Source organism: Hirundo rustica, chromosome 4, assembly GCF_015227805.2.
Source record: "Hirundo rustica isolate bHirRus1 chromosome 4, bHirRus1.pri.v3, whole genome shotgun sequence".
Taxonomy (NCBI): Eukaryota; Metazoa; Chordata; class Aves; order Passeriformes; family Hirundinidae; genus Hirundo; species Hirundo rustica.
The window spans coordinates 30,107,890-30,135,880 of NC_053453.1; the positions used below are offsets into that span (position 1 = coordinate 30,107,890).

Consider the following 27,991-nt stretch of genomic DNA (forward strand, 5'->3'; position numbering starts at 1 on the left):
GTATCAGAACTGGGATTCCTATGTCAAGAGGCAACAGAGTCGCCCCCGGGGACCTCCTGAAGAATATCCCTGCTGCCGAGAAGATGGTACCCCCCGTGGCTCGAGGCAACCGAGTTGACGGGAAAGGCAGAGGGGTAAAAAGCTGTGGAGGAAAGAAACCCCAGGGTGGGACAACAAAACAATATTTGAGGAGTTGCCTCAGGAATGGGAATAAGAGCAAGGACCCTGGGCAGAGAGACAGGTTGCAGTCTATGAAATGGAACAATCCTCAGATATACTCCCATTCCTATGTCCCCAATGATGCTCACCACGTGACCCAACCGATTACTTTTCTTTTGCTGATGTTATACTTGAGAGGGATTAATGCCTTAGACAATCTACCACACCAACCCTTTAAATGGTCACTATGGCGATGGGATGACAATGAGATTTTGCAAACTGTAACTACTGTAGGAGCACCCAGTTTCAGAGTAGGATTGTGTGATCTGACCAACATAGATCATTGTGGAAAAGTACTGAACCTAACGGGATTTTACATGTGCCCAAGCTCAAATCACAGTAAAGGATATTGTAATTATCCTGGGGAATATTTTTGTGGATATTGGGGCTGTGAAACAATCGCCTCTGACTGGACACCCAGGGGAGGGCATGATAAATATTTGCAAGCAGACTTTGGACCAGCAGGATGCTCAAAGCCATGGAGGGGTCCTTCAAGAGAAATGACCTATATAGGAGACTGCTCGTTTGTTTATCTCAATGTCACCCAACCAGAGAAACAAGAATAGCTATTAGGTAAAAATTGGGGAGTTAGACATTGGGAACCCGGGAGAGATAGGGGGAATATAATCCAAATAAAGAAGGAACCCGCTCCCCATTCGCCAGAGATGGGGGGGGGGGGGGGTGTAGGACCAAACCCAGTACTAGTAGTAAGGCAGAGCAGGACAAACACTACAAATAGCAGTGGATCGGGAGAATTAACAGTGCCTCAGGCTGATGCCCCTGAAGAAGCCTCTAAATATGGTACTCTGTGGAAAATAATGCAAGCTAGTTATGGCATTCTAAATAGAACAAACCCTGATTTAACAAGAGAATGCTGGCTTTGCTATAACATCTGACCTCCTTTTTATGAAGCCATTGGGGTAACGGCTAAAGCAAGAAGAATAAATGGGACTAATCCAAAAGAATGCCTTTGGAAAAAGACTAAAGAAAGTACTCAAGGAGTAACGCTCTCTCAGGTAACCGGACAGGGACGGTGTGTGGGTACTGTTCCCCCTAATAGAGAACATTTGTGTAACATCACTGTGAAAAACCCCAAGCAAAAACAAAAAGCAGATTGGTTGCTCCCAGCTCCCAATACTCGATGGGTTTGCCAGAGTATAGGAATTACTCCTTGTTTATCTTTAAAAATTTTCAATCACACCCATGACTATTGTATTCAAGTAACTATTATACCGAAAATTACTTATCATCCAAAAGATTATGTCCTTGAACAGCACACAACCCCAGAACATCACCTCATGAGAAGAGAACCTTTCACCACCCTGACTATAGCAACTCTTCAAACTGTAGGAGGAGTAGGAGCTGGAACAGGGATAACCTCATTAGTCAACCAACAGAAAGAATTTAGAGCACTAAGAATCTCTGTAGATGAAGATTTAAGTAAAATAGAAAAAGCAATTGATGGGTTAGTAAAATCAGTGAGATCACTGTCAGAAGTAGTATTACAAAATCGAAGGGGTTTAGATCTGCTGTTTTTACAACAAGGGGGCCTTTGTGTAGCGCTAAAAGAGGAATGCTGTTCGTACGCAGATCACACAGGAGTAGTAATCAATACTATGAATGAACTAAGGAAGCAGATAGAACAGTGGAAAAGAGAAAATGAAGCACATCAAAATTAGTATGAAAATTGGTTCAACCACTCCCCTTGGTTAACCACACTGCTTTCTGCTATTGCAGGGCCAGTAATTCTGGTGGCACTCGGGCTTACCTTTGGACCATGTATATTTAATAAACTGATTACTATAGTGAAAAGCCGGCTGGAAGCGGCACATCTTATGCTTCTTAGGACTAAGTATGATCAGATACCTGAAGAAGAAAATTTAGAAACTTTAGAGTTAACTAGACAAGAACTGCAAAGATACAGTGAACAAAAATAAGTAAGAACAAGAGAAATGGGGGAATTGTGATAAACATTAACTATTTTTTGTTCACTGGAGATCAAATAACTCAAGATAACAAGAAGTTACTATGTTACTATCTAAGCTTATAGGCAAACAGACCCTTGCCCAATTTCTTTTCTCTCTCTCTACTTGCTTAATCAGCTTTCAGTTTCAGGAATTCCAGCTTAGTTACCATATAAGGAAGAGGACAACTACAGCCTTCATCTCTGCGACCACCGAGGGACAGAAAGAGACCCTCCCAGCAACACGTCACACATACATCATCGGAGGAAAGAAGCAAGATAAAAGCAAGACTGAAAAACCTGCCAATTCACAGCAGTTGGCGGAGCGAGACTCCCCCTGCCATCCAGCGCTGTATTTGCCTTTGCTTTGCCTGCTGTAATGTAATAAATTCCTATTGGAACTTTTCTTCGTGTTCATAGTCTATTACACTTAGATCACTAATTTCACCTGACGAAAAAGCGGTATTACGTTTGCGGGCACGCATATTGCGCAAACAGGAGATAAAAGAGGATAAAAGAAAATTGCGAACTTTATTACTAAGGCGTAGAAGACAACGTGAGAGCAGACGTACAAAATACCTTTTCTATCGAAAGGAGGGACGAGTTGGGGCACTTTTTGTGGGCAGCGGCCGCAGGAGAATATGTAGTAGCTACAAAGCAGTTACCTACACGGTATTTTATTAGAAATTCGCTTAAAAATTTACAATCTGCTGAAGGGACCGTAGCTGCTGCGGCAACCGTCCCGTCCCCCTCCCCCGCCGCGAGCTCCAGAGACCTCTCGGTCAGTATCTCCTGTGTCTGTAGGTCCGTTTTTGTTCCCTCTACCCAAGAACGATAGAAAAGTTACCTTTTAGTTCCGTTTTTCATGTTGAAAAGACTATTAAAAAATGTTAAACCATTTTAAAACTGCTTTCAGTCTAAGCCATGTAAAGACGCCGGCCGCAGGGGGAACCGAACAAAAAGCCAGGAAACGGAAACTGCTGGACGCGCCTCCGGAAAATGGCTCCGGTAGGACACAGTCTCCCCAGGCGGCGTGGCGTGGCTCCCGCTCCCCGGGGAGCCGCGATGACGGGCGGTGACGGCCCGTGACCGAGGCGGCTCCGCGCGGGTGAGTTTTATCCTCCAGAAACCCCCGAGCCCGGGGCACGGCTCGGCTCTCAGCTCCATACGGAACGCGCGAGCTCTGTAGACGGCAGGAACCGAACAACATTTCCAGCTCCCAGCTCCTCCCTAGAGCTGACAGGTCCGATGCCGTTCCCCCCCGGTCCCTGCGCGGGCTCTTCAACAGAGCCAGCGACTCTTCCGGGCCGGGCCCTGCATCGGCGGCCCCGCTGCGCGGAGCTCCGCGGTCTCTGGGGCTGGAGGTAGGAGCCACCAGCGCTTTGTGTCTTTTGAACTTTTTCTGTATTTATTTTCGCTGTTTTCCCCTCTTTTTCTACGTGCAGCCTTTAGAGGGTTTTTTGTTTTGCTTTTTCCCTTCTGCTTTTCTACCGCGACTCCCTGGAGGGCGACGGGGATGCAGCAGCCCGGGGAGGGCTGTGGCGGGCCGGGCCGAGCCTGCCGCGCCGGGCCGCACGGCTCCCACCGCCCCCGCTGCCCGGACACTGTAGGGTTAAGACACCAACCCCTACGGATGTAAGCACAACACGGCGGCGTTTGTATTTTCCTTTCCCCACAGAAGCTGCAAGGTGGCAGCGGCCGCACTTTTTTCTCTTCCCTTTCCCCTCCTTTTTCTCTACGGGCAGCATAGCCCCACTCCCACTCCAGCGCGGAATGGTTTCTGGCTATCTCTGTATAATAACGCTTAACGCATTGTGTTTGTATGCCTCGAAAACATGTTGATAAAGGTGTTTGTTGGTTTTTTTGGTTTTTTTAAAGTTAATTTTGTTTTCTGACTGAATTCTAATTTTTTACAGTTTTACAGTTGCTGGAAAGATAGAAAACCGTAAATGCAGTGCCTTATTAACTATCAAAGACTTCAACATAGTCTGATAGCTTTAACAAGAATGAAATTACACAAAATACAATTGCGAGAAGCTACTCAGCTGTTCAGCAGTCTGCCAAATTACACATTATTATATTTTCTCAGTAACCCTGCACTCTAAGAAGGCTTACTATATTTCTGTTTCTGTGAAATTTGCAGTTGCCATGGGTTTTTCTCATAACTAAATTACTTATAAGTTTAACATGCTTGTTGTGACTTTTATCCTTTAACCATCATGCTGTTATATTTCTCTTACTGATTGTTCACTTTTTCATTTTCTGTAAAAATTGTATAAAATTAGTTGTGAGATTAAAGAAGTGGCTTTTCCCACATGAGAATAATGAAGTCTCAGCTAACTCATTACAATAAATGTGGAAGCAGGAAACAGAAGCAAGGTTTTCTCCTTGCCGAGGATGTACCTATAAACAGTAGCCCGCAGATTTAGACCCTTTTCTGCTTTCTGTTCTCCCATCAGTTTCACATTCTGCCTGTAGAGTAAATGACCATCACCACAGTCTTGTCTGTAGGCTGCTGAGGAGTGCAATATCCTGGGAAAGACAATCTGAATCCCATCAGGATGAGAGGAACGTTAAGCCAGATCTTCCTCTTTCTGATTAACATCTATAGTCTTGCAGTACTATGTTTTCTTTAGCTGTGATTTGGTAAATACTGGGGCTTTTTTTCTGTGCTGAACTCAATACTGTATGATAGACAGGTCTAATTTGCTGCAAAATTTGCTTGGATTTAAGACATGCCAGAAAGCTCTGCTGGCTATCACAGCCAGCCTGGAGGCAGGAGCCACAGAGCTTTGACGAACACTGCAAGTGCAGGAAGGGTGGTTGTGCAGAGCATAGCACTGTCACCTGGAGGCACCCAGGGACACTGAGCAACCTGCCTGAGTTCTGCAGTCCCCGGGGTTTTTGTGGGCCAACTGGCATTGCTCAGAATTAGCTGAGACTGATGTTTGTGTGAGCAGGGCTAAGCAGGTACACACCAGTCTCTGGAGCTGCTGATGGTGTCAGACAGATGTATCCTCTCCTGGATGGTTTCCCCTGCAGCAGGGAGGCAAAGGAGCACAGCTCACAGGGCTGAGCCACAGCAACTTGTGTACTGGAACAAACTCAGAAACAAGCTCAGATGTTCAAGTTCAGTGTAATGGTCTTTGTACAGCAGTGCTTTGAATGTCTTTCTGGTTCTCTGCATTCTCTCCTTAGCAGGGATGGTATTAGAAAAAACATTGAATATTGTGACGCTTACAGACATTTGGATAATGGGGCTGTGCAGCTTCCTCAGATGCATTGTTAGAAACCATATGGCACACTGGTGATTTCTTAGGAAATACAGGGGTTTTATTATTTTGTCTGCATAAGTATATAATTATATAGGGGTTAACACCCCTGAATCTTGCAACAGACTAAATCTTTCTTTTCTATTTTCTGTCTCAAGGTGAAACTTTTTTTAAAGACACTTCAGTAAATTGCTTCATCCATCCCAAAGTTCTGTCAAGGTAAACATTACATTTTGTTTCTTTATTCTCTCTAAAATTAGAACAGTAGTTTTACCATGACAATAACTCATGAACATTTAGAGAAGTAGACTTTAGACTCTAGAGACAGACTGGCAACTACTAAACACACCATACACAATAAAAATACATACCCTATACCTCATAGCTAGAAAGATGGGGGTTTTTTAGTTAAAAGTTTAACTCCAAATGAGCAATAACATCGGTAACTATAGACTAAGTGGCCTAAATTAAAATGGTAATATCAGACTATGGAATGTTCTCAGGTAAAAAATAGTGTGAAATTTTCATCTGTGTATATGGTTGAATGAACCAATAATGAGATTTGTTAGGGTCTGGCTGCATCCGGGTGACTGGTCTGCCCTACCAAGGCTGGGTGACTGCTTTTGTATACAAATGGGGCCCATCCTAAGAAATCAGCTGCTGCACAAAAACCTGTTAGTTTTTACTAACATTAGTTATCTGACAGTATCCTGATAAAACCCAAGACAATAAAAGGATGAGGGATGAAGACATAAGACTCTTCTTATGTCAAAGGATTGGAGTTACCAATGGCCAAATGATGCAAAAGAAGCAAAAGTGTTGTAATGGACACAATAAAGCATATTTCATGTGTGGTTCCACACAACATCTAGCACGGACACTATGGCATTCAATGGTGATATGATGGTGAGAAGTACCACCATGTTTATTAACAAATTAAATTTCTTAGACCATATTTAGCTCAAGCTGGGAATTGCTATAATCACAAAGCAATGAGGTGACCTCCAGCAGCCACGTTCATGTGCACATTTGGGGAACAGGACACCCCGAGGTGCTCCTCTCCTTTGTACTTCCTGATGGAATCCAATCCTATGTCTCTGTCTGAGACCTGTGTCTGGGCAGTTCTGTGCCATATTGAAGTTTTACAGCATAGCATTTAAAAATCTTTTAGGGGGAGCTGATCACCTGGCAAGACTATGAAAAAAGATATTATGACTGCTTGGTGAGTGTTAGCATCTGCCACAGAAATTTGACTTTCTTAATTAAGGTCAGATGGAATAAATACATAGTAACACAACAAGCAGTGCAGAAAAAGCTAACTAAAAGCTCTTCTGCACCGACGGTTATCAGGATGCCACTATTCTGGAGGAAGCACTACTTAAAAGTTTGAGAGCTGGTTAAAAGACAGAAAGCAAAATAGGGCTTAAGTGTGGATGGAGAAAATACTGGAGTATCTCCAGGTACAGATGCTGGAACTAGTTTTATTGAACATTGTATTGTATTTTATGTTATTTATTTTCGTTACGATGGTTTGTTCTGCACCTCCCTTTTCTCCTGAAGAAATGCTGTGTTCCAAGGTTTGTCCTTGCCCCTCTTCGCTGTCAATCCTCCCACATTCCTCTCAGTCCCCTCCTTTGAGCCCTGCCTGTCATTCGATTGTTCCTCCCAGCTTCTAGAAAGTTCGGGAAAGGACATCAAGTGATAGGGCAGGAGCAGTGGAAGTTCCTTGGTATTCTCACTGGTTTTTTTGTCTGTACCTCCAACCCTGTTCCACTCCCGCCTTGTCCCTCATTGGATGTTGGTTTGTCCCCTCCCTTAGTCCCTGCCCTGCATTTAAGCCCAGGTCTCCTTGCCTGGGGTGGCTCTGCTGGGGTTGCATCCCTGAGGCTCGGATGTCTGGTCTGGGACTGAATAAAGACCTTGGATTTTGCCCTCCAGCTGAGTCTGACTCCTTCCTCTGTCTTCAGCATGGTCTCTCCCGTGACAAGGGGAAAACCCCCTTAGCTGCTCCTGTGGTTCCCAGGATCCAGAGGAGTGTCCCTTGCATGACCGCAGTGTTGGGCTAGCTCGGGTGGACGGAGCCGCTGCTCCATGAGGGACACTGTGTCAATGAACAGCCTGGAAAAGCAAGTATGCAGTGAAACCCATTATCCAGACCTTACTACTACAAGTAGTCAAATGCCACACCCATGGAGAGGAGACACAGAAGGGCTTCACTGACCTGAGCAAAAGTGTAAAGCTCCCCTTAAAAGAAAAAATCCCCTTCAGAGCAGACTGCATCTGCACTAGTGTTCTTTACTGACACAGCTGTGCAGAAGAGGACTTCTCATGTGGGCAAGGATTTACTCCTTCATTGGAGAGGCCATTATCCATGAGATTGTGGTAATAGATGTTCCTTTTCCGGGGAAAAATCTCAACCTTCATTTTCTATCAATCACAAATTGCCGTATTTCAGAAAGAAACTTAAGGCTCACCGACGTCTTGCAGGTCTTTCGTCCTTGCTGGATGAAATGTTGCATGAAAACAGATTCCAGAGAGGACTCCAGTAACATCTCCAGCTTCCAGATTGGATTCAGTAAGTGATGACAACTTATTATGTGTGAGAATACTGTGTTGTTCCATTCATCATTATACATAAAACAACTTTTTTTACTTTCCAAATTTGAAGAGTTGTGAGGCTCTTTTTTTCCTGAGCCATTCAGGGAAGCAAAAATCTAATTCCTTCATATTTTCAAAGAATAATGAGATCTGCTGTCCTCCATCTTAATTCAAGATGCTGCTCCTGTCCAAAGTCTTCATCGCTACTAACCCAGTGTGATACTGATAGCTATTAGTGAAAGCATAGTGACAGACACTTGCAGAGCTGAAGCTGTGAAGTCTGTTTTTTTTTGAATGGATGTCACTGAAGTTTTAGGAGTAGGATTTAGCTTTGGATTAAGACAATGAGGTATTGCTGTTGAAATTGTTTAAACTGTTCAAGGAATACTTGTAGCTTCTTGTGTGCTTTAGAGAACTTAGGTACTCCAAGCCATTTCGAGGTAGCATGGGGCTTGCATATGACACTGAATTTGCAAAATATTTGTCATTTCTGGGAATGGAAGGGGGTATGTCTCACAAGCATTTAAAATTACACTGTATCTACGTCTAGGTGACTGGACCCAGATGCACATGAGTGTACTTTCAAATGAAATAAACTTGAATTTTGGCAGCTTAGATTTAAAGAGCTAACTCTTTGAGCAACTGGTGTCAGATGAACTTTGTTTCTATCGTATTTGTTCATGTAATGAATACAGGTTTCCTCCGCATTTTCATATCACCTCACACTCATTACACTATGACTTTAACTGTCACTGATCTCCTGTTCCCAAGTGGCCAGGCAGAGTATGAGATCACAGTCCTTAGATTCACAAGCACACACACACACACATACACCCTGTATGTATTTCCAACATGAATACAAGTTGCATGACCATGTCTCCAGATAGCTTTGGTCAGATCAGCCACTACACTTAAATAAATCTGCAGCAATGTTAACTACACTTAAATAAATCTGCAGCAATGTTATCTTGGCTCTGGGCTGGGCACATGCTTACCCCAGCTGCTGGCCTTCCTCCTACTCAGCAACTGCTCTTGCGAGTGTGCAAGATCAGGCTGATCTGTGGCAGCTGGCATTGCACTTACAGAGCAGAAGGAAGACTGCTGGTAGGGTTTAAAATACATGTTTTACAGCATGCTAGTGCAAGGCAGGAGCCTTGCATATGACATTTGGCTGGTGTGAAATGCTTATCCTCGATGCTTTAGGGAACGAGAAAATAAACAGTGCCAAATATGCAAATTGAAATCATTCTATTCCATACACACATTTTACTAGTATTATCATACTAGTGTGCCTGGCAATTATGTCCTCAGCAAACCCTATATCTCAGTGATTTCTCACTCTCCAGGCCAGCCCTTTGTGATTATCAATTATAAAATTTGTGTTTTGCACTCTACCTTGAAAATTATTGAGTGTTGCTTATACATGACTGCAAGTAATTTGGAGAAACATGGTAAGCAAGAGAAGCTGTGTCTTTCCACAGCAGTGACTTGGCTACAATATCACTTGTAAACTGACATTTATATTTAAATAATGAACTTTTTATTGAATTTGATCTTTCTTGAACTCTTGCACTGTAAAATATGTATACAGGAGTATTATGTGCAATGATTATTTCTTACACTTTTTAACTTTCAACTTTTTTTTTTTTTTTTTTTTTTGCTAAAAAATGATGTAAACAAGTTCTTGGATTCCTACATTTTTCACTACTACATCACTTCTGCAATGCTATTAAATGAAGTCTTTCATACTTTAATCTGAACTAAAGGTAATATTTACTGGAGCATTCTTCTATGGAATTTTTCAGCAAAAGCCTCTTTTGCAAAGACTCTGAAATCCACTTCACACAGAGACGCTTCAGCAGCTTGGTAGTTAACTGTCGGATGTAAGAGGAATGTTGTGTGACAGCTTACAGGCAGTGTTCAAAAGCATGTATGAACGAATCCAAACTAACTGTATGAACACAAGCACTCTCCATTTACTTGTAAAGCCTGACAATGAGAGAGTTCATTGTATCTGTGCGTGCATGTGTGTGTCTATGGATACAGTCACTGACAACTGGCCCTTCGTGGCAGACCAAAGTTAAACAGCAAGTGAAAATGAGGACATAAAAACCAACCTGCTCTGCAGTCACCTTAGTTTTTCCTTGTATTTGTTTTAATTTTTTTTTTTTAATGAAGGATATGAATTATGCCAAACAAGCAAGAAACCAAGCATGACAATTATTCACAGTCCAACACAAATATGTAGCCAAGCAGCAGAGAAAACACCCCAATAAAAAGGCACGAATATAAACAAGTGAAAGAAGGGAAATGGTGCATGTTGCTTAGTGTGGATATGAGTAGGGTGGGGTAGTATGTGCATAGCACAGGCTATGAAGCACCTGCTCAAAGCCAGGGGTTGGAACTTTTCTAGCATATCTTGGTTATTCAGAAATTGTTTTGTAGTGTGGTTGGTGTAAGCTTAAAGCCACCATGACACCCGATGATGACTCTGAAACAGTCAGGAAAGAGAAAATGACAATATCTGGGACTCCCTGGAAGTGTAAGAAGTAGCATATTTCCAGCCAGATTCAAGAGGCCAGGATGAGTCCACATGACTGTGGAGTTTTCATTCCCCTTCTGTCTGGGGTGATTCACTTCAATCCTCATCAGTACTTAAAATTTCAAGTCACGCTATGTGACCACAGAAAGCTACAAAAGCCCTGTTTCTCACTGTGGCTGAACCACAGTGTTTCCTTCCTGCCTTCTGGAATTTTCTTATAAAAATTGGAGCTCATGGGATTCCCTCTCCTGTTGCTTTTTTAAGAGCTGTACCTAGGCTGTCCTCAATTTCCTCTTTGTGGACACACTGCTGCCTATTATGACATGGCACTTTTGACCTGCAATCCCCTGCCTATTTTTTTTTTTTCTTTACTTTTGTTGTTAAGAAAAGGGATTTCCAGCTTATTTTTTGATTTTCTTAATATTGTCTGATTTCTGAGAAACTCCTAAATAACCTTGCTGATTTCTCCAATACCTTTGGTTCCCTGAATGTAACTCAGATTAGAACTGCACAAACCAGAGAGAATGGGAGTCCCTGCTTATTGGTCCCTTGCCCCAGCTGAGCACTCCTACCTATCAGCCACCTCCTGACTGGGAGCCTCCAACCCAGTACCCCTGTACATTGTGAGCTCCTATAGTTATGCCAGACCTTTTGAAAGCTACAGGGTCAAATACCTTATCCATCACATAGGTCAAACTCGGCCAGAACTGAGATGAAGGAGTCTTCAGGTTGATTTTTACAAACAAACAAACAAATCTCCAGTGTGATCTGAGGGCAGGGAGGGTGATCTTAGAGTCTGGCCCTTGGCTTGGCTGCCCAGCTGAGGTTTTGAGGGTGCTGAGGCAGTTAAATACATTAAAGCCATCAGCATACTTCTCCATCTCACAAATGCTTGAAAACCATGACAAAGATTGCAAGTTTTAAAGCAGGATGGAATGTTTATTCAAATTAATTTAAATCAGTGAAACATTCCTCACTGATTTTTAAGCTGGACTATTCCCAAAAGTTTTCAAGGCATTTTTAGAGCTTTAGGGAGCTATAGGGAACAATATACCTAAGAAAGCACAGTAAAGCAAGCTGTGAGGAATTGGGAAGGTGACGACTTCTAGCATTTTTAGACCATGTTCCAGGGACTTGGCCATAGTGAAGTATACTCAGTTGTAATAAAGTATCCCACAAAAGGGAAAGATTGTAGCATTTACCCAGAAAAGAAATTGAAATGGTGTTAGTGTTGTTACTGTATCTCTATGCTCAGTGCCTTTCTCTTGGCCCCAAGGGAAGAAAAGGATTTCATCCACATGGGTTTACTCTTTTAAGCTGTCACATCTCTCTAATAAACTTATGTTGTGAAAACAACAGTGGACGCAAACCTGCTGTCTCAGTTTTATCCAGAATCCAAGCTTACTTTATCCACTGTTTCTGCATAAATATAACTGCATGAGGGAATGTTATATCCCAAATATGTCCAGATAATGCATACATATTTTAAGCTTTCTCCTTTCCATAAAAACCGCAATAGCGGTTTCTTTACCATTTAAAAAAGTATCATTGAATGGGCTCTTTGTGAAGCCAAGTGTGCATATACTTGTGTTGGCATTGTGGAAATGATGGGGATGTACGTAGGTTAAACTTTTGCCTTACCAGATCTCATGTTCGTAGCAGGTTTCCCTGTGCACGCCACTGGAGCACTTGTAGGTCTCTAGAATCAAATGTCATGGGGACAGGGGGAGGTTTTTGGATCCCCTTGCCCTCCTACTGTGCAGTCAGGAGTTTTTGCGAGGGCACCAACTTTTTTACTACAAAAAAGGCTGCTGAAAGGCAGGGTGGGAGACTGGCAGGTAGGGATGGATGGATGGCTGGGTGGGTGGATGGGTGGATGAGTGGATGGGAGGATGGGTGGATGGATACAGGGTCGCAGGCCGGGAACGAGGCAGGGACACACACAGACGAAGCCCGGCGTGCCACCCAAAGCCGCCGCCAGGGGGCGCCACGGCCCCCTCCTCCCTCTCCTCCCATCAAGGGGGCCGAAGGACGTAACCAAGGGCCCAGGGCCGGGGGGAAAGACAACAAGACAACAAGACAACGAGACAACGAGACAACGAGACAACGAGACAACGAGCCCCCCTCCTCGCGGCCGGGCATGGGGCGTGCCGGGGGCGGGCCAGGTGGGGGAGCGCTTCCGCTGTGTCCTCACCGCGCCGGTAACGTCAGCAGCCCCGGGGGCTGGGCCCCGCCCCCTTAAAGGGGAAGTTTAAACGGCGGAGGGGAAGCGGGGCGCCGGGAACGCCCGATGGGAAGTGGGGCTCGCGGAATCGCGGGCGCCGCGGCCAAGTAGCGATGGTGAGGCGTGAGGGGACTCCGGGTGGTCCCCGCCGCCGGCTGCGGGGTGCAGGGGGCGCTCGGAGCCGGGAAGGGTGGCGGGAGCTGCGCCGCTGGGGGCGGCCCCGCTGGGCCGCGGGGCGGCTGTGGCGCCTCGCTGGGCGGCCGCTCCCCGGCGAACCGCACGGGTAACCCTGTGTCCCACCAGGAGCGAAGGATGGGCGAGCCCGTGACCGATTCCACGCACGTCCGCTGCCTGAGCTACGGGCTCGTGAGGCGGCTGGCAGAATTCATCGACCCGCAGGAAGGGTGGAAGAAACTTGCGGTGGATATAACCAACCCGTCCGGTGAAAGCAGATACAGCCAAGTGCATATAAGGTCCTACATAAAAGTCCCGTAACCTAAATCCGTGCGTTACCCGTTCAACATAAATACCTTGTTAATCCCGTTTTCCATCCCATTACTGTAACTTGCTGCACTTTGCCGGTGGGCACTTGCGTTTTACAGTCCCCCTTCCTTAGGGAATGCAGGGTAATTACTCCTAATTGTTCTGCAGCTCAATTCTTAAACTAGCCTCAGAAAATTGACTAAAGAAATTAGGATTAATTAGAGTTACAGACGTAGGTAATTTTAGCAATACAGGACGGGCTGCATAGCTTTCTGTACCCTAAAGACTGGTAGATATTGATGTCATTGTGCCCAAGAGACAGCTGGACTGTAACTCCTAATCCACTGTTTCCAAGAAAATGCCCAACAAATGTGGGGAGCCCGAGGCCTAAAACTAACAAGTTTATTTGTGAAGTAATGCTCACAATATTTTATGAGCTCCTCATTGCTTGAAGGGCTTGTTGAATCCTTGTTGAAGCTGTTTCAAAGACTATGAGATTTTTAGATGCTGTATATATCATCCTGGGTTTCCTGTGTTTTTTAGTAATGGTAGTATTAAATCTTTGTTTTTCTTTCAATAGTATTAAATCAGTCAGGAAACTGGTTCTCATTTTCTTCCTAATGCCCATCTCAAAATATTCAAAATGGAGTGTGAATGCTAAATGGATGCAAAACAATTATTTTTGCCATTTGATCTGGGTCTGACTTCCTCTTTCTCTCTTACATTTTCTTCTCCGTTAGTCCAAGGTGCCAATATATTATGGATCCTAGGCAAACAGCTGAAGCCATGTATATGTGTATTTCCCATAGTTTTCCCCATTTTTTTGTATGTTTTTCCCCTGATTTTAAATGAATTTGGGGGGGGGGGGGGGGGGGTTGCCTATGTTTTCAGAAGATCTGTGATTTTTGCAGTGCATTCAGATTTTGTCATTTGCCTTTAATCTCTTTCCCTTCATGCTTCTTGAGGTATTTTTTTCTTTTTTTTTTTTTTTTTTGTAATATTGATCTTAACTTATCTTTTAAGGAGATTTGAGGCATTTGTACAAATGGGAAAGAGCCCTACGTGTGAATTGCTTTATGACTGGGGAACCACAAACTGTACAGTTGCTGATCTTGTGGATCTGCTGATTAGGAATCAGTTCCTAGCACCAGCAAGTCTTTTGCTTCCAGGTGACTGTTTCTCTTGTACATTTTGTACTCTTTTCTAAGATGCTGAAGAGCTTCACACTAACTTGAAAATCAGAAAGGATTAGGTTAAAATAACCCAAAGTAAATATATTTTCCACTTTCTATCACTTGTAATAACAGTTTAAATAAGAGTTTCAAGTTTCAATAAGAGTGCTGGAGTTTACACATGGTGGCAGAATATAACCTGGTGATACTTATGTATCTCCTAATTTTCAAAAATACTGGCGCTAATATAACTTAGTTTTTCTCTGGTTCCTAACATAGCTATCTTTTTCTAAATTCCCTTTTCAGAAGCTGTAAGGATGCCACAAGAAGTTACATTACCTCTTTCTTCACAGGAAACCTTGCCTATGCATGAGAAACAACTACCTGTACAGGAAAAAGAAGTGTCATGTATAAAGCCTGTTTTAGCTCAGAGTACTGTGAAGCAGCGTTCAGATTCCTCCTACTTAGGTGAAGAAAACAGCAGCTCACAGTCCAGTAATACAGGTAGACATTGACTTTGGTAGAATTCAGTGCTATTTTTTTGCTGATCTGGCCTTCGCCCCACGTGAAATAAATCATAGCAGTGCATAAGAGTGATGACTCTATTCCTATCATGCTGCGTCTGTGGGAAACAGCATCTTGCATCTTGGCAATAAGACACCTACTTTGAGGGAAGTCTTAAGTGTTATTTAAACTGCAATTTCTTTTTTGCAGAACATACTCCTATTGCCCTTTTCCAATACTTATTTTATAGACTGTTCAGCATCTCATGCTTTAAATCTAGATTTTGTATGTCAGGAATGACTAAGAATGCTGGAAAAAAGATGACTAAAGAAGGCATTTTTGAAAAGTGTGTGGTTGGTCTATTCCTTCCTAAAGGTCCACTTTTAGGTTGCTGCCAGAAACATGATATAACCTTGGTGTGTTTTTTATATATAAGGCAGTGTGGCTCTCTCTGTGATCTGCTACACAATTCATTTCCACTCCCTGTATTATAAGTATGAATTAAAAATGCAATCAGATGCTTACTACAGTACTAGTTGGGAAGAAAATTATGCATAGGTCATTATATATGTTTATCTGTCTTCCTTTTGGGTTTCTGGTATCTTCATCACAGAGCTGGAAGCAGGGCTCCCCTGTGTCAGGTTTTGTGCTGTAGCAAGTGTTTTTTTAAGAGAACTGAAACAGAAAACCTTGTTCCTTAAGTGAAAACATAATTTTGTGCTAAATGTCAATATCTTTCAGATTTCCAGAATTTTTTGTTTCATGACCTGGAAAGCATTACAAATAATTTTGATGCCCGACCAGAATCAGCTGGAGGTAATAAACTGGGAGAAGGTGGCTTTGGTGTTGTGTTCAAAGGCTACATCAATGGCAAAAACGTGGCTGTCAAGAAGCTCATTGCTGTGAGTTGTCCTGGGAATTTTTCATTTTAATGACTGTGTACTTTATAGTATAGGCTTGTTTATCTTGTTTATTGTGAAAAGTGTTGAATGATACATTTGAAAAAATGTTGTCACCATGTTACACATTAGTTGGATTAAGATGCTTATCCTTAGTCCCATTAGTGTTGTGAGTCAGCACAGTCACAGGAGCTAATTCTTGCCTTCTCTGTAGATCTCCTTTGAGGGGCTAAGCAAGTAGTTAGGAAGAGCAGAGTGCTTCCCCAGTTGTTTTCCCCTCACCCTCAAGAAGTGCCAGAAGAGAAGGGGTCCTAAGGAGGTTTCCATTACAGATTAAAATGACTGAGATTCACAAGCGAAATAGGTTTTGTCACAGAATTTTAGTCTGTATAACCATTGTTTTGTGTGAATATTGAATTTTGTAATTAAATGCTATTACGGGGCAACTGCAGTGAATGAAGTAAGCTGTTGACTGCTGAAACTATATCCTTTTATCCAGTTATATATACAGTGTTCCAAGGAATTTAAAGTCATATTCTGATACTTTATTTTTTAACTGAGTGGAAGGTTTATTGTGAAAAGTAAACTAAGAAAGGCTTAAAATTCTTTTTTTTTTTTTTAATGAACAACTGTGCATTTTATCATGAACCAGTGATGTTAATGTCAAATACTTCTTTTTATAGATGGTTGATGTTAGTGTTCAGGAATTGAAACAGCAGTTTGAGCAAGAAATAAACATAATGGCAAAGTGAGTACGTCATTATACAATTTTTGTCTTTCTAACATAGTGTAGTGGCTTCACGTTTGCCAAATTCTGGTTGCCAAATTTAGTGTAGTGGTATTAGTGTTTATTCTCTTTCTGTGGTAGAAAGATTAGGAGAAAAGCAAAGCAGGCTTAAGCTTAAAAATAAACAAATACTTTTATTAGCACACACTAAAAGAATGGAAAAAAGAAAGTTGGAAAACAGACAAGAACAAAACAGAATGAAACTCCAAAACCACTCTTCTCTTCCCCTACAAACTGTTAACTTTCCTACAAAACAACATAGAGACAAAATTTGTTATTTTCAGTCAGTTTCACCATTTGAAAATAATCTTTCACCAGTCTTTAGGAGTAGTCTCTCTTAGAGTCATGGATCCCACTGACAACCTAGAACAGTTCTCTTGTGGGTTTTAACTGTCACAAAAACAGCCACCCAGGGAAACCTGCCTTTGTGAGCCCTCCCAGCAGTTTCCCAAGCTGCTTATGGGTCATGGGTCTTAGACTCTTGTATACTGGGGTGTCACCTTTTAAACATGAATAACTCCAAAGGCAAAGGATTCTTCATCTTAAGGCACAGAGATATCTTCTCACTTCTTCACTGGCGCGGAGGGCTTCTCGTCTCTGTTCAAGCATTTTATGGGATTAATATCACTTAGTCCATCACAAACACCTTTGCTCAAATCTACACGCAAATCTAAACAATCATCTCCCCAGATGCATATCTTTCCCATGATTTAAAGGGATAATCTTATATATAGAGTGAATTTCCATGGGTCAATAAGAGAGTCCAGCTTAAAATGGAGTGGCAACTCCTCAATCCCTTTCACTCTCGCTCCACTGATTTCATGCTGTTTCTTTATGTTTGCTCTGTCCCTTTTCTTTCTCAGGGAAGCGTTAGGCCTTGGAAGCTTCATATTGCCAGGAAAGGGTTAAATGTGCCCAGAGTCTTTTCCTCTCTTGCTGCAGCTCATGGTGTTAGATTTTCAAGGCCGAACTGGTGTGGTGTGAGGCGTGGAGGAACTCACACCTAAAGATCGGAGATCACAGGACCCGGGCAGTCCAGAATTAAAAAAATCAGGCAGAATCATAAATGTCTTTTTTGCCCACTCCTCAGTTTAAATCGGGGCGGGCCCCGGCCCAGCCAGGCCCGTAGCTGGTATCAGGGCCCGGCCGGCAGAGCCTGCCCGGCCCCCCTTGCTGGCAGCAGACGGGCCGGAGGCACAGCCCGGCCAGGGCCGCTCCTCTGGGCGCGGCTCAGCCCAGCCCCGACTGCCCGGACAGGCCAGCGGGGCCCGGCTGACCCCTGGCTGCCACACAGCGTTACCTTCCTCTCTCTGGCCAAAGGGAAAAAGGGCTGACCTGCAGGAAATCGGCTGTTTTATACGGGTACTGCCCAAACGTGCATTTGACATTCTCAGTGGTCAAAACAGATGCCAATATCCCAAACTGGCCTTCTGATAGGTCCCTCTCCTTTCTAAAGCAATTCCCAGGTCCTGACAGGGAAAAAAACACTCAACATTCCTCCATAACTAAAAGCCTGTGCCAACCCATGGCACATAGCAATTTGCCTGTTAACTGAAAATCTTATCCAGTTTCTTATCCAGTACAATCACATTTGGTTTTGTTTTAAAGCATCACCACACAAACCTGGCTTTGTGCAGTAGAGGTAAAACAAGTCATTGGGAATCAAGTTCCCTCTGCCTTGTGTTTTCCTCAGATGTTGAGAGTCTTTCAGGGCACATGTGAATGGATTTTTTTTTTTTTTTTGCTATAGGTGTCAGCATGAAAATTTAGTAGAATTACTTGGTTTCTCAAGTGATGGTGCTCAGCCGTGTCTGGTGTATGAATACATGCCCAACGGTTCGTTGCTTGACAGACTTGCTTGTCTGGTAAGTGAAATCTTTTCTAGCTACCAGTTGGCTTACTTTGCTAACATATAGGAATTTGTGGAATGTCTTTCAAATGGAACTGAACTGTGATGGCCAACTGATGTTTTAACTTCTTTCTTCTTGTGTTCTAATAATAAGTATTCTTCCAATAAGATTTTAGACAGAATAAAGTCAAATCAGATTGACAATACAATGTCATGTACTGGGACCTGAAGCATCACAGAAGCTTGGACTGACTATGCCTGTGTGAGGCAGTGCAGAGGGTGCTGCAGTCTTGTTCCCATTTCTGATGTTGGCATGTTTTCTGCTGGTTCCTGAGGTTCTGCACTATGAAATTGGCCTTGTGATAGTGGTTATAATAGCATGTTCATAGTCTGCTTATCTCTTTTTGAAGTACCTAAGTAAATGTGAATTTCATTTGTAAAAATAATTGTTTTGTGTAAATGCTTCTGATTTAATCAAATGGTGTATCTTCTATAATTGGCCTTCAGTAAATAATAAGTTGCTTTGGTTTGGTGAGGCACCTCTTTGTATCAAGGACACACTGTCCAATAGTAAGCCAGACTTAGTAAATTAGTGTTTGTGTTAATTTGTTGAAGGAGTTCAAAAAATCTGCTTAGTACTAAGCAATTTCAGCTTCTGAGGTTGTAATCTGGTGAACATCTTAAATTAGTACTACTTCAACCACTCATGTCCCCAGACCTAAAATGTTAGGCTTGCTTTTTTTCTGCACTGATCCTCTGGTTGTACTCGTTCAAGCATCTGTTAGTTGGAGAAAGATCTGGATTAGAGGACTGATTAGGCTGATAAAATAATACTTGGTGAAAAAAAAATTAATTTTCACCTGGAGACATTTCCTTTGTAGGGCAAATGCAAATACTTCTGCTCCAGTGGGAGAGAAATGGTTCTATGATGAGGCTGAGTATCAGTTCTTGGGGAGAGGACTAGCTCTGTTAGCACTGCTGTCTCAGTTTAGATTGATTCATTTGCTTGCATACACTGCTACATGTGCAATTATTTTTGTTTTTTAACTGAATCAGTGCAGAAGAGAGGCTAAGTCTTACCTCAGGACAGCACAAGTTTGCAAGTTTATCTGTAGAAATGAGTAGTGCTTAACAAGGATATATATGAAAATGTTCATACGTAAAACTGGCCATTATCATCAAATGAGCTTAAAAGATTGGGGATTATTGAAAGCTAAAGGAGAAATAACTGAGTCCTTTACAAGGAAGTCAAATTTATGGCATAAATCAAGGAATCTAAATCAGAATCTATAAATTAGAAAGAATCTTTTACTAGAAAGATCAGAGAGTTGAGTAATGTACTTACTTGAATAAATGTTCTTGCTTATAACTTCATTTTGTGACTTCACTGGGAGTGTTTGATGCATGGACTCTTGCTTGTGTCATCTTTGTGTCTGGATGTTGAGCAGGCAAGGGAGGTGGTAGAATGGTGAGATACTGTAATCCACTTCCCTTGGCCACTGACAAGATTAAGAACTGCTTTTGAAATGTAGGTGTCCTTACTTCTAAGGTTTAGTTAGTTGCATGAATAAAGCTAAACTCTCAGGAAATCCAAAAACATCGTAAGTAACATTTACTAAAATCTGTGGATTGCTTTGAATTATTTTTTGGGGGTTGAAGGCTCTGGTATCAGTGCCAATACAAAGCAGGTGTTGCAGAGCAGCTGGCCTTGGAGGGTCAGAGTCAAACATTAACCAAGAACATTTTTTGCAAGTGGCAACTTAATCTAAGACAAAATGCAGGGAAAGAATGTAATGTGACAAAGGCCTGCATTTCTGCTCAAGTCAGTTAAGAAATATATGCTGGTAGTGTTTTTAATCATCTACTTGAAAATAACGAAACATAGCAAGAAGTCACTTTTGCGTTGTGGGAGTTTTGTATGTTTCTTTTGGTTTATGTGAGTGCATATATATTTTTCAGATTTTTACTAGCCTTTCTCTCTTCTTAATCAAGGATGAAACTCCACCAATTCCTTGGAATATGAGGTGTAAAATTGTTCAAGGTACAGCAAATGGCATCAACTTTTTGCATGAAAATAATCATATTCACAGAGATATTAAAAGGTAAAGCTGCAGACTATTGCTGGCTGCATTTTTACTTTTCCATTTTTCATTTTTTCTTTTTCATCTTTCCCCTGTTAAAGTAATTTTAGAGAGAACAATCTGCAAAAAGCATTACTTCAGTCAAGGGCACAGTCTTCTGCAAGTGACATCCATCACCACAATCTTGTCTGTGCCACAAGGACATGACCAGTACTTCTAAAGATAATTATGGGGCCAGAACCACAGAATTGCTTAGGGTGGAAAAGACCTTTAGGATCATCAAGTCCAACCATTAACCCAGGACTGCCATGTCCCCAGGTGCCCACATCTACATGTCTTTTAAATATCTCCAGGACTGGTGACTCCACCACTTTCCTGGGCAGCCTCTTTCACTGCTTCACTTGGTGAAGAAATTTTTCCTTACACTTAATTTAAACCTCTTGTGGCATAAATTGAAACCATTTCCTCTTGTCCTATTGCTTGCTACTTGGGAGAGGAGACTGACCCTCACCTGGCTCCAGTCTCCTGTCAGACAATTGTAGCAAATCTTCCCTGAGGCTCCTTTTCTGCCAGCTCCCCCAGCTACTGGACAGCTTTCCAGCCTTGAGATTTTTGCATTGTAATTATAATTTGTGTTATAAATGCAATATGTAAATTGTAATTTGTAACATAATCTGTTACTTTCAAATAGTTATTTGAGTGCCATGAGAACACACGAAGTTCTGTACTTTAACAACTGCTTCTAATGGAGCTGCTGTTGAAGAAAAATTAATCTTTAAATAGGGAGTTTTTCAGATAAAAACACACCTTTTTTTGGTTTTTCCTTTTCCTAGAACACTTCTTCAGGGTGACTCCTTTGATTTAATCCTATTTTTTATAAATACAGTAAAATTACTTCAGCCAGGTTCATGAAGTTCAGGGTTCTTCAGTGATAATGAATGTTTGTTGTTTGTTATACCAGAGTTTTTTTCTATGTGTATCAGAACTCAGAATAGGTGAGGGTTTTATTGTAGAGTTTGATCGGCTTTTACTGGTGTTTTTGATGTTGTTATTTGTTTCCCTTTTCCTGCTACAGTTTTCTATTTTTTTTTTTTTTTTTTTTTTTAAGCAGCCCAAATCTTTGAAGAAAAGCTCCAAATGCTTCTTGACCAATTAGGTGTTACGGATAATTTTTCAATAGCTATCTGGCTTCTGGCAACTCTACTGAATACAGGCAACTTCAGTTTTGTGACCTTGCAGCTTGTGAGGAACAAGCTTTTGCTTCAGCTGCCTCCTGTGTGCTTGCCACTTTCACAGTTTATTTCTTCTTTCTTCCCTGCTTAAGCCTTTGGAGAAGTGTAATGACTGGAAGGGATGCACTTTTTTACTTACATTTCCTCTACCCTTCTAACTGCTGTGAGTTGATCATATTATAAAATTGGGTTTTGGGGTTTTTTTGTTTGGATATTTTGCAACTTGATGTGTGAATAGTTCAATAGATTTGATTGATACTATTGATAGTGTTGCCGCTCCCAAATAGCACTTAGATGAAGAGACATCTAAGAAGACTAACTTCAGTCTTCATTTTGCTGTGACATGTAGAGACCATTCATAAACACACAGGCACTACAAGAGCTCCTCTAGGCTAGAGGGGTCATGATTTAATGGCTGTTCTCACAGTTGTTCATAGTTTTTGGATTGGTTATGCCCAGGAAATAGTTGAAAGTTGCCGTAGAACTTGCATTTGTTGTGCTCTTTGTTGTGTACCACCCCCAAAATGACCACTCTTTGGACTTGACTCAAGTTGATAAGAAGCTGAGATTTATGAAGTTGTGATCCTGTTCTCTCTCTTTTTTTTTAAAGAAGTTGAGCTTTAAACAGGAGACCAGTTGGTGGGTGATGCCTTGACAAGTGTTTGGCCTTTTGTAGTGGTCATTTATCTAGCATTATTTACAGAAGTTCTAACATCAAGTGAACCATTGTAACTTACAGCTGTGTTAATTTTGTTCCGATTTGGTGAACAAGAAGGGGAAGTTAGAAATAGAACTTTCTAGTAAGTGTTACATGCTGTATCAGGCTATTGTGGCTTTCTTACAGTTGCATTAAAGGGATCAGAAAATGAGGATTTCATAAATATTAAATCAAGTTATTTCAAAATGGTTCTATGTAGTATAAGTTTAAAACCTAGCAGATTTCTGCTGTAATTCATCTAACTGAGTATTTTATGAAAGTGTTAAGGACTTTGAGATGAGCCTCATTTGTCAGGGTTGCTTTTTTTTGAGGAAAGTAAAAGCTGGAGGTCAGGTGAAAGCTTGGCACATACAATATTCTAGCAGTAATAGTTTTCTGGTTTTCTTTCAAGACAAGAATAAGAGTAGTATTATTCATTTGTCACATGAATTTGTTATGGTTGACATAGTATTACATAATAGGTATAAAAAAACCTGCTTTTGTTAGTTCTGAGCACAGACTATAAGAATTAAACTGTGATCCTGTAGAAGATGATGAGAGCTAAGTATTCTCTATTGTCCCTCTTAAAGCCAAACCATAAATGTAACATAATTGGCCTGTTACAAGAAAGTTTTGTTTTTCTAAGGTTTGGGGGTAGGGGGAGTGTCTAGTTTTTTTCCTTGTGTTTTGTTGTTTTGCCTTTTGTTTTTTAATTTGGCATGCATGCCTGCACACACTAGAAAAAACATGGATGGATCTTGCAGTCAGTTCTTCAATTATTTAGAGGAATGAATTTTAAAATTGAGGAATTTCCAACAAAACTAAATTTATATAGCTTGTTTTATGAACAATGTATAAATATCTTAGCTTTCTTGATAGTCAGAATAGCAGTTTACATTCAGTTACCGAAGAACTATTAGTCTGTCCTAAAACCTATTTACTGTACTGTTTGGAAAATTCTCTTTTCTTTTTTGTTTTTTCTCCTCCTTCCCCTTTCCACCAGTGCAAATATCTTATTAACTGATACATATGTGCCCAAAATTTCTGACTTTGGCCTTTCAAGAGCATCTGTAACATTCACACAGACAATCATGACTGAAAGAATTGTTGGAACAGCAGCCTATATGGCACCTGAAGCTCTGCGAGGAGAGATAACACCTAAATCTGATATCTTCAGTTTTGGAGTAGTAAGTAGAATGTGGGAAGAAGTATATTCTTTTGTAAATTATAAAAGCACACAAAATCAAGAGTATCTGAAATTAAATGATTACTCTGGTCTGTAATTTCTCTTTTTCCCAATAGATATTTTCTTGAGATAGTGTTTCTAAACTTTGACTTTGTTAAAATCATTTGAATATGTTAATTTGCTATGTGAAAGACCAAAGTAAAATAATATTCCAAGTTCTAGTTAAATGTGGTTTGAAGTGGAGTGGAACATTGTTTTTGCTTGCATGGTATTGCACAAAAGTGTAACTTAGGCTGAAAAAGAAAATTTAAGGTAAAAATGCTCCAAAATTACTGTGTTTTACTATATTCAGCACCAAAAATATAATGTCCATGTAGGATTTGCCTTAGAGCTGAGTACAAAAAAGATATAAGCTTAATAATTGGAAGTAAAATTAATCCATTCTGAATAGATCCAAGACCCTACTCATTATTGCCCACTTCCTTCACAGCATTTAGTTTCATGGGAAGGTAGGCCCAACACTGTTAATAGTTTGGAAATCCTTCAATCTTGCTGTGAAGGAACACCATGTAGGGTGAGAATAACTTGTGTTGAAATTTGTAAGCCACACTTCTAATAACAGTTAATGAAAATAAAGTTAGGAACAAAAACAATGAATTGTACAGGAAATCTTTGGACATACACAGATCCTGACAGTATTTGTTGACAGGCTGGAGGTCATGCTCCTTTTTGCAAATCATATGTATGCTAAGGGTTATTCTGTGCTTCATTTTCTCTCCTGATTTTTCTTCCTCCTAGGTCTTACTAGAAATAATAACGGGTCTTCCTCCAGTAGATGAAAAGCGGGAGCCACAGTTGCTGGTATGTTCTTTATGCTTTCTCCTTCCCTCTCATTGCTCCAGGATCACTTTATATGAAATCAAAGTCAGTTAACAGGTTGTGAGACAATCAAATTAGTCATCAAAATATGTAGTTGTGAAAACAGCTTTTTTGTCAATGTTTGTCTTAGAGGTGAGGCTGAAACTTTTATCTCTTGCTGGTAGATTTGTTTAGCCCTTAAGGTCATCATCTTCTAATCTGATACTGGAATTCTTTGTTTTGGTACTGCTTCTTGTTGTAATACCTTTGTACTCTATAAACATACTCCCAGATACCCTGATAATTTCTCATTCCCCGAAATGTTTTGAACTGTTCATCTCTCCTGTTTCTTTATGGTTCTGTATCAATTTCCATCTTCTTCAACTTTACTAACAATATGCAAGTACCTTATGCTTTTAACCTTATTGAAGTTTGAAATTTAAGGGCCTTTTTTTTTGCAGAGTGAGAGGTGGGCTGAATTTTCTTTACTATTCAGTTAGTAATTCAGTCTGCTGATTAGGGAACTAATGTCTCAGAGCTCACTCTCTTGAATTAAAAACCTTACAAGATTCATCGTAATTTAGCCTTTCATATAGCTTAAAACTAAGTTCTGAACTATTTAATCCAAGGTTTTCCTAGAATACTTTTTACATAAAGCCTAATTTATTTATTAAGTATGAAATAGCATTGAGGTCTGGATTGATTTGTTTGTAACAGTATAAATCACTTTCTTCCAAATCTTTAGGAGTACCAGTATAGTATTAATAGATTTTTTTTTTTTCTTTCTAAGCTGTATCTTCTGGAGTAGCAGAATAATTATCATGTTGAGCTTGTAAACGCCTTGGAGAACTCAGATCTTTTAAAGTGGGCTTTTTCAGAGATAGAATCTAATAAGGAATATGACTGGGACAGTTTATCTTTGTAATGTACTTTTGGGACCATAAAAAGAATGGTCAGTGTAAGACCATATGGCATCCTAAGCTAGAAAGGAAAATTTTGAGGTAGTTGAATGCTGGTCAACAATTTCAGACTGACCCACAGAGGAAGGCAGATCTGCCTCTAATCATTGCCTCTTATTTATTCATTTATGCTTCCTCAAACAGTATGTGTGATTACAGATAACCCATTTTAAGTGTGTTGGAACTGAGGACTTTTGGACTTAACCGGTCAGATTTAAAATTTGATTTCTGACTAGAAGTTTCCAGTGGATACCCGCAGCCACTGAGACTGGAGGTGGAAGTTTAGTTTACAGACAGACATTCGTTTACAGAAAGAGGCTTTATAAAAGTGATTAAAAGAATTATAACAACTTAAGCTTGCATATTTGTGGGTTATTAAGATACTTTGTTGACTGTGCCTTTTCTCTTACAAAAGAAACAATACTAGAAAACTGAGCCTTAAAGTGGGAGTTAAACAGTTAAATCTGTATGATGCAGCTTAAAGAAATTTGCTTTATGATGTTGTGGTAATTAAAATTATATAGAATATAGAAACAATGAATAAATTAATAAAAAATTATAATTCATTTATACTCTCACATGCTGTTCAGATACTTACAATGTTATCTGCTTGTTGGTTCAAATTCTCTTGCAGCTAAGTATAAAAGAGGAAATTGAGGATGAGGAAGCAACTATTGAGGATTATATTGATGAAAAGATGGGTGACTGGGATGTAACTTCAATTCATAAAATGTATTCAATTGCTGGTCGGTGTCTGAATGACAAAAAAAACAGAAGGCCAGACATTAAGATGGTATGTAGTCTTTCAGATAAAAAGCTTATTTTAGGGGTGTGGGGGTGTGTGTGTCCCCTGTGTATGGTTACAGTATCAGTTAATTGTATTTGTCTGTTCTCTTCCAGGTCCAACAGCTGCTCCAAGAGATAAAATGTGTTTCTTCTGATACACGAGTGTTTCTGTAATGGAGACTCCAGTACCAAATATTTAATTAGTATTTAGTGCAGCATTTTCAGCGGTTCTGCTTTCCAGAACTTTCCAGACACATGTAAGGTGAGCTGTTGGCATGTCAGCAGCTCTTTCACACATCCTTAGTCACTGGGCCCTTAATATGAGAAAACTTTTTGTTGTATTAACAAAGTGCAGTGCTGATACATCATCTCCTGCAGCTTTTCAGAATGCATTTCCATATTATAATCTATTTGATTTTTTGTGTTTCCAAGTATCTAGTATGTCTGCTGCAAAGGCATACGACTAACTGGGCAGAATGCTTTTTCTGCAAATGGCTTTATTGATCAGGTGTACTAGGCCTTTGTCTAATGAAGACAAAATCATTTAATAGCTATAATGATGTTTAATGTTGTCTTTTTAGGAAATGACAATAGTATTACCCATTTAAAACAAGCTTCTACTTAATGTTGTAGCTTGAGAGTTCATATTACTCTGAATGGTCTGGTACTGTTAGTGAATGTGATTATTATCAAAAAGTCTTCTTGATGTTTGTTTCAGTCAAATGGTGCAAAACATTTTCTAGGTTGTTTTTTCATTTCAAGGATCCTGAAGCAAAATAGCTATCTTGCTGTGCAGATGCGTTTGCAGTTGCAAATGCTTTCTTACGGTGAACTCTGAGATGAAAAAAACAATTATTATTATTCACAGGAAGACTCTTAGCTACTTTGACTATTTTAGGAGGATTGAGTATTTTTAGTACTTTAGGAGAGGATTCCATATGGATTATAAACACAGATGGTTGCTTTTCTTAAAGGGGTCAGAATAATGATGTGAAGACCCATTCTGCATTTTAATTAGTCAAATAATTAAGCTATTTTTAATATATATGTATATTAACCGCATACAAAAATACATTTCTAAAAGTATAAGTGGAAAACTTTTTAAAATAGAAACATTGACAGATCAAAGCAGACTAAAAATGGAATGAAAGTGACTAGTAAGATTCCAGATACTTTGGACTAAGTATAAACATATTACCACTGTAAATGAAAGATGTCATTTTCATATAACCTCATTTTGCACCTCATGAACTTTCTTAATAGTATAGGGATAGGAACATAGTCTGGCCTACAGTTAAATTTGAAATTCTGTGATTATGTGTGACTTCATTCAGGAATATAGATCTCGTTGTAGGAAGCATGTGATTTCTAATGTAATGATATCATTAGATTTCTGGCTATTAATTCATTTTGTATTGCCTTTTCAAACTGATAGCTTAATTTAGAAAAAAGGATTTACCTAATGGCTTCTAGCTTTTTTGAGTATAAATTGTAAAAAACTGTTAACATAAATAAAAACTCTGCATTATTACTTCTTTCTGCTATTTAAACTTTGAGCCTAGGAAATAATCATCATTTTATGTTGCTTACATTTTTGTTAATAACATAATGGTAACCTCACTTCATGCAATAAAGCTGTACAGCTCTGAACCTGAAGAAAAAAGCAGCTGTAAAGCTAAA

At 40.5% G+C, this 27,991-nt stretch overlaps 2 protein-coding genes across 8 annotated transcripts in view; one reads left to right on the plus strand and one right to left on the minus strand.

The window, feature by feature from the left end:
- PUS7L (pseudouridine synthase 7 like) overlaps positions 1-3,139 on the minus strand; it is a 28,850-nt gene extending 25,711 nt beyond the window's left edge. For 2 of the 3 annotated variants that reach the window (XM_058420409.1, XM_058420410.1), the window contains exon 1: positions 1,988-2,104. In XM_058420409.1, coding sequence (XP_058276392.1) covers positions 1,988-2,051 — 64 coding nt within the window. In that variant the 5' untranslated portion in view covers positions 2,052-2,104. Of the gene's footprint in view, positions 1-1,987; positions 2,105-3,029 lie in introns of those variants that run through there. The other variant, XM_040063188.1, reaches the window with a different exon arrangement.
- Positions 3,140-3,217: 78 nt separating this feature from the next.
- IRAK4 (interleukin 1 receptor associated kinase 4) lies at positions 3,218-27,979 on the plus strand. 5 transcript variants are annotated; one of them, XM_040063569.2, is made up of 14 exons: positions 3,218-3,290; positions 5,613-5,673; positions 7,942-8,029; positions 13,122-13,291; positions 14,325-14,470; positions 14,780-14,977; positions 15,719-15,879; positions 16,560-16,624; positions 18,414-18,528; positions 20,472-20,614; positions 23,526-23,709; positions 24,507-24,569; positions 26,160-26,318; positions 26,426-27,979. In XM_040063569.2, the coding sequence occupies exons 4-14, from the start codon at positions 13,131-13,133 to the stop codon at positions 26,483-26,485; spliced, it is 1,455 nt and encodes a 484-aa protein (XP_039919503.1). In that variant the 5' UTR covers positions 3,218-3,290; positions 5,613-5,673; positions 7,942-8,029; positions 13,122-13,130; the 3' UTR covers positions 26,486-27,979. The 5 variants fall into 5 exon arrangements, with proteins under 5 accessions (XP_039919503.1, XP_039919502.1, XP_039919501.1 ...); XM_040063568.2 differs by lacking the exon at positions 3,218-3,290 and adding an exon at positions 3,369-3,546; XM_040063567.2 differs by lacking the exons at positions 3,218-3,290; positions 5,613-5,673; positions 7,942-8,029 and adding an exon at positions 12,844-12,934.
- The last annotated feature ends 12 nt before the right edge of the window (positions 27,980-27,991 follow it).

Bases quoted from the DNA above. Each gene is read 5' to 3' on its own strand.
- IRAK4 (XM_040063567.2), top strand. The intron at 18,529-20,471 runs GTAAGTGAAATC...TATATTTTTCAG, and splicing joins TTGACAGACTTGCTTGTCTG to ATTTTTACTAGCCTTTCTCT. The intron at 26,319-26,425 runs GTATGTAGTCTT...GTTCTCTTCCAG, and splicing joins GAAGGCCAGACATTAAGATG to GTCCAACAGCTGCTCCAAGA.